General features: G+C 35.3%; 1 protein-coding gene across 1 annotated transcript; it reads left to right on the top strand.

The window, feature by feature from the left end:
* Positions 1–430: 430 nt before the first annotated feature.
* LOC129250062 (bone morphogenetic protein 4) lies at positions 431–6600 on the top strand. Its single transcript, XM_054889705.1, has 2 exons — positions 431–541; positions 5196–6600. The coding sequence occupies exons 1-2, from the start codon at positions 431–433 to the stop codon at positions 6477–6479; spliced, it is 1395 nt and encodes a 464-aa protein (XP_054745680.1). The 3' UTR covers positions 6480–6600.
* Positions 6601–6829: the final 229 nt, after the last annotated feature.

Genomic DNA, 6829 nt, shown 5'->3' with positions numbered 1-6829 from the left:
TGCCTCTTAGTGTTGTTGACTTATTAACGTCTGATGCACAATCGAAATTGAACATATGTATGTATCTTTTATGAATTTGATAAATGTTTCGTAATTTTTCACGTTTGTGTAAATGTAACTTGATCTATTCCATTGCAATTCCTTTTACCTCCTCCTCTATATCCATACAAAATATCTATCAAACAAATAAAATTAAAATTTTGTTTTGAAAATTGCAACCATTCCATCAATATTCTAGATGTTTGTTCGAATGTGGTAGTTAGGGGGCGGTTTTGTGCTTATTTTGCTGCTAAATCAGCTAGTTCGTTGCGCTTGATTTTCGCGTGTCCTTCTATCCATATGAGTTCGATTTTATATTGCAATTTCAATAAGCAGTTTCTTATGTAGTGTGTGTAGTAATTATTATTGTTTATATTTTTTACCGTTTCTAATGAGGCTAAGGAATCGGAACAAACTGCAAATTTTCCAGGTGTTTGGCCAGCATATTGTACTGCTTCAAATATGGCTATCGTTTTTGCAGCGAAATTTGTGCTGTAATAAGGTAAGACTTTGCTGATTAATATTTTATAATTGTATACCTATAACGCTGAGGCTTGTTTGGTTTGCGCTTTTTGAACCGTCTGTGAAGATTAGTTGAATTTTTTTTTATAAGTTTCTAGGTTAATTCTGAGAAGTGTTCTTCAAATATTGTTGAAGGCGTATGGTCTTTTTTCCAATGGTGGAGTGATGCATCTATAGCATTGAAATGTAGTTGCCATCCGCTAAATCGGGTGATGGTCTTAGGTTTATTATTGATGGGAATATCTAATTCCAGAGATTTTTCTATTATGCGATTGAGTGTTGATTGAATTTTGTGTTTTCGTTTAGAAATTATTTTGTGTGTTAGTTTGGAAGGTGTTGACTGGTCATTAACGATTAGGTTTTTGCAAAGTTTTGTTTTGGCAAACGCCTGTTTCGAACGTCATGTTGCCAGTCGGTGTAGTACGGTATGCGCCTAAGGCGATTCGTATAGCAGAGTTTAGTAATGAGTTGAGTTTGTTGATATTTGATTTAGGGGAATAGCCAAAAAGGTATAATCCATAATAAATTTTTATTCGATTAAAGATTTGGTAGTGGCAATGATTGAACTAGTGTTAGCGTTAAGTTTTGGGCTTGAAAGGGATTTTATTATGTCCAAACGTTTATTTAGTGAGTTGAAAAGTTTTGAAAAGTGGGCTTCCCATCTATATCTTTTATTAAATTCGATACCTAATATTTTTAGGTTAAGAAATCGTCTGCGTAAGCCAGAAAGTCTATTTCTTGATAAATGATAAAATGTTGCTGAGTATGTGGTATGCTATAAGAAATAGTATGCCTGAAATTGGGGATTCTTGGGGTATCCCATTCTGGAGTGGATATGTTTCGCCGAGAGAATCTATTCTTATTTGTCATAAAATTTTTGATGTAGTTTAATATTTTAGGACCTATTTTCCCTTCTAAAAGCTGGTCTAGAATGGTGTGTACTCCGATTTTATCATATGCTTTAGTCGAGTGAGATGATTGACAAATGCTTTTTTTGGGATAGGGAGGACGTGATCTGATGGTCTAGATATACTATATAATCAGACACTGATTTACCCTTTCTAAATTCGATTTTCTGGCTATGTAGTAGTTTGTTGCAGGAAACAAACCACCATTAGCTACTACTAATAATTTTGCGCAGACCGGATTCAAGGATATTGGACGGTAGGATTTGATGGAGGATTTATCTTGCTTTGGTTTATGTATAGGGCGGACGAGACTGTTTTTGTACATTTAAGGAGTTTGATTGCTCAAAATGTTTTTATAAAGACAGAGTAAAGGGGTTTTCATGGCCGCCGTGGGACCCTTAAGTTTTGCCAGAGCTATGGAGAGTTCTATTGGAGTTATATCGCTTTCTATTTGGAGCGCAGTTTTGCTTGGGGTTAAGCTGTTGATTGATATTAAGGAGGACCATTTGTTGTCTAAAAATGATCTGTAAAGTTGGTGTCGCTGGCTTCATTTGACCAGTATTTTCCAAATGAGTTGGCTATTGTAATTGGTTGTGGATCTTGCAGGAGTATACTGTGTATCGGAAGGTGTGGTTTTAAGCCGCATAATCGACGTATAGTGTGCCATAACTGTCCAGTGGGTGTATGGGGGTAAAACTTATGCCTTGCCTTGTTTTTGGATAATTTAAGAACTTAAGTTCTGAGCAATTAAAAAAAAAAATTTCTTATATAATTAAAAAAAATCGATTTTGAGCCGAAAAACAAAATTGCCGATAAATCTTGAAAAAAAATTTTTCGGGCGAACAAAAAAATACGTGTCTCATTATTTTGACCAGAGAGCAACATATTTGAGTTACATCGAAATCGAAGAACATGTCCCGAATAGCCCTTTTGAATTGAAATGGAAAGAATCTATATAAGAAAAATGTGTTTTAATTGCTCATAACTTAGTCAAAAATAAACCGATTTGAATGATTCCGGGTTCAAAATGATCGTCATTACTTGCACGAGCGACTTCATATAGAAACAATTGCAAAAAAGGAGTTGAGGATTTTTTATTTTGCAAAAATCAAAAAGTGCGAAACAGGATTTTTACTCAAAAATTCATTACTCAAAAACAACTCATTTTAGCTACTGGGCATTCAGCTCAATTGAAGTTTGAGGTGTTCTCTTGATTTGGAAAAAGTTAAAAAAAAAAATACACATTTTGAAATATTGAATTTCGAAAAGGTTTCGAATCTTTTTTGTTTTTGCAAAATAAAAAAATTTTCAACTACGTTTTTGCAATTGTTTCTACATGAAATCGCTCATGTGAGTAATGGCGATCATTTTGAACCCAAAGTTATTAAAATCGGTTAATTTTTGACTAAGTTATGAGCATTTAAAAAAAAAATTCTTATACAATTAAAAAAAATCGATTTTGAGCCGAAAAACAATATTGCCGATAAAACTTGAAAAAATTTTTTTTCGGGCGAACAAAAAAATACATGTCTCATTATTTCGACCAGAGAGCAACATATTTGAGTTACATCGAAATCGAAGAACCTGACCCGAATAGCCCGGTTGAATTGAAATGGAAAGCACCAGTTCTCTTTTAAATAGAGCGTTTGCTCTTTTGTAGCTTATTATGTTTTCAGTTATTATGTGTATTTTTACTTTATTCCAAAAACGATTTCTATCTTTCTTCAATCTTTCGAGTTCTTTGTTCCACCAAGGGGTACATTTTTTCGTATTGTAGTTCGTTTGAAGGATTGCTTCATTTGCGCTTTGGAGTATGATTTTGTGTAGCCTGGCCGCTTCTTTATTTGTATTATTGATGTGTGGTTTAGCTTGACATAGTAATATATATTCGCTTGGGTGCTGAATTTTTTCCAATTAGCTTTATTCAGGTTAAACCTGGGTCTGATATTTATTGTGGTGTTTGATTGGTTGTTAAAGATGGTTGTGATTATTGGGAAGTGGTCGCTGCCGAAAAGGCAGGATTCTACTTGCCAATTACTTTGTAGGGAGGGCTATGGAAGGTGAGGCTATGGTTAAATCAACAAGAGTGAATGTATGGTGTGTTGTAAAGTGGGTTGGTGAGCCATCATTCAAAAGAATTAGTCTTGATTAACTAACGAATTTAAAGAGCTTATTACCTCTGCTGTTGCTTTTGGGGGATCCCCAGTTTGGATGTCAACTATTAAAGTCACCTGTAATTAAAATTGGTGTTTGCAAGCTGTCAAATATATCTTGAAGATTTTTGGTATTGAAGTTTTTGTTTGGTGAAAGGTAGATGGAACTAATTGTTTATTTGAGTACGGACTGTATTTGTATACTAATTATATCAAAAGTGTTAGAGTGTGGTTTATTATTTTATGCTGTATGGATTTATGTATAAGAATAGCAGATCATCCAAATGAGTTGCATGGGTTTGTGGATGTGTATATATTATAATTAATAGGTGTTGACATTGGTATCGAGGGGTAGTTAGCAACAATTTTCATCAAATTTGTATAAAGTTTTAAATTTACTAAAACGCATGCACCAAAATGTATGGTCGTTTTATAATGTATTTTGTTAATATTGTAATATTCTTTTTAAATTAAAGCAACGAACATTTAAGTTACTTTGATTTTAAATGTTGGCGCTTATAATTCAAATATATGTGCATAGATATCTTTGAATGTACATTTCAGTTTTTTTGACAATATGAATTAAATAAAATTTCTTTTGTCAAGGGAACATAGAAATGCACATTCAAATGTCTTGCAAAATGTTGTCGGTCATTCGGCAATTTGAATTCCTACAGAAGCCAAAAACTGTGCAGAGGCAATATACTAAAGAGAGAATTCACTGTAATCAGCTCTGTTTGAATAGGCACAGAATTTCGTTGATTTTTAAAGCGAGGAGTGGGTGCATTATGATAAACGGACTGTATAAGAAAAACTGATCTATATCTATCTTAAATGAAATTGAAACAATCTAGCATTTTCTAGGAAGATGCCCCACGCAGCTTTTGGAAAACACTTCCTTACTCAATTTGAAATTGTTCAAATTCTGAACGGCATCAATGATCCAAATTAGAGAAGTCTTACGAGTTTTGTTATTAGTGCTTGACGATGGAGACTGTAATCATAATCAACATCGTTATTGAACTCTTCAAGACTCAAATCAGCATGCAATCCCATCAGGAACGAACCTTACATTTTCAATTAATTCCTAGCCTCGTTCCTCCTCGATTTTCGTTGCTTCCTACTTCGTTCAAATAAACAAAAATTTTAGTTTTCATATTGATGATATACTCGTACATTCTGAAAATGAGCAAAAAAGAACTTGAAAAATGATTTTTACAAATATTTATACTCCAGAGTCCAAACAAACTTGCACACTATGTGCGGTATATTTACAGCAATATACCAGAATTTCATTCCGATCGGATGACACCATATAGAACAAAGTTTTATTAGGTTTGATATATATTAATGTAGCCGGCCGCCGTAGCCGAATGGGTTGGTGCGTGACTACCATTCGGAATTCGGAGAACGTAGGATAAGATAAGATTGGTGCATACATCTTTAGTAATGTGTGTTACATTTTGTATTGCTTGGTAATACTTAAAACTCTATGAAAAAAGCTCTCTGTTATAAATGTAATATATCTTATTTTAAGTCTTCGTTGGTCTCAATGTTTCGTTTGTCGTTTTAGGTTAACATAAGTCAACGGGAGTATGTGAGCAAGTATCGAGAGTATTTTCAACGTATACATGATCGTAAGCGGCAAGAACTGGCTGAGTTGGCATATACGATTCAAGATTCTATTGAGTGGGAAATAGAAAACGTGCCGTTGCATATTGTTAGTATCATACCAAATACGACGGAATTCGAACAGTATTCACGCCGAAAACGCAACGTTTTAGATAATAATATTGATGCCGAAAGAAAAACAGTTATTAACAACTTCATTTTAAAACACGAGCTGACTAAGCGTGGCCTCAGGAAGCGCCGGCAAAAAAAGGTCAGAACTGCAATGGTTTTGCATTTTGAACTGGAAAAAAATATTAATGAACTGCATCCCGGCGATGTCGAGGAGGCCAATATTCGACTTATGGTTATACATAGCTCAACCCTAGCTGCCAAGTCTGCTAAACAAAATAATCACTCTTGTAGCACCGACGGCGTCAAAAATGGTAAGCAGAAAGTGAGTAAAAATGTGTCTGTCAAGCATATTTTAAATTTAAAGGTATATCAACGTTTGAGGCATGGCAAACGCGTTTTTCTCGATAGTCGCAAAGTGGAAATCAAGGTGGACCCAAGTCTCGCTGACGGTACACAAAGCCAGTGGTTGCAATTCGATGTGACAAAAGCTGTAGAAGTATGGCTACGCGAGCAACAGTCCAACCTTGGCCTCGAAGTACAGTGCGACAACTGCCAGCGAGCTGGTGTACGCATACTAAACTACATTTCGTTCAATGTCACTAATTCTGAAACATATGATGCACAATTAATGCCAGTTTTAAATATAATTGGCCGGTTTGGCTTAAATTACAAAGAGATAAGATCGAATAAATATTCTAAGTCCGCTAAGGCGATATATCACCATCATAACGTTGCAATACTGGCGAATGGCCGACATGGCTCTAATCCTGCGCTGTACAAACACAGTTGCCACAAGACCAATCAGCGCTGCTGCCGACACACAATGGAAGTAGTATTTAAAAAACTCAAAGGTTTCGAATTTATAATACAACCGAAGGTATTTGACGCTGGCTACTGCCACGGCCGCTGCCCGCCGCGTTATAACCCCGCCCACCACCACGCCATGTTACAGAGCCTAATTTGGAAGCAAAATCGTGAGCACGCACCGCGTCCTTGTTGTGCACCATCAAAACTAGTTGAACTCGAAGTTTTACACGTGGACGAAAAAGACAGCGAAAAACTGAAAATCTCAACATGGACTGATATGCGAGTGGTTGAGTGCGCGTGCTCGTAAGAGTCATAATTATGTGATAGCAAAAAGAGTTCTATAGTTTGTAATATATCGATCATTATACGAGTACATAGGTATATGTAAGTAAAGGGTAAATAAAACATGTGAAAATGTAGATCTTTCAGTTTTCGCATTTTTCTTTCAAACACGGCTCTTAATAATTATATGTTATAAGTAAGTAATTTAAATATCCACCATGAGTACGTCTGCAGTCTGACATACGAGAACTTAAATTTTCAAGAACTCGCTCATACTGAGCGTCGTTAAGCTGTTAAGAACGTCCAGATAACGATGTTTAAGGTTGTTAGCAACACTTTGCGCTACAGCAGCAAACTTTTCAACCGAATGTACAG

Source organism: Anastrepha obliqua, chromosome 6 (assembly GCF_027943255.1).
Source record: "Anastrepha obliqua isolate idAnaObli1 chromosome 6, idAnaObli1_1.0, whole genome shotgun sequence".
In the NCBI taxonomy this organism is placed as follows: Eukaryota; Metazoa; Arthropoda; class Insecta; order Diptera; family Tephritidae; genus Anastrepha; species Anastrepha obliqua.
The sequence above is the reverse complement of the archived record's forward strand: the minus strand, read 5'-3'. Positions and strand labels throughout refer to the sequence as shown.

Excerpts from the sequence above, each read along its gene's own strand:
- LOC129250062 (XM_054889705.1), top strand. The coding sequence starts at position 431 with ATGAGGCTAAGGAATCGGAACAAACTGCAAATTTTCCAGGTGTTTGGC. Across the intron at positions 542-5,195 it reads GAAATTTGTGCTGTAATAAG|GTTAACATAAGTCAACGGGA; the intron begins GTAAGACTTTGC and ends TTGTCGTTTTAG.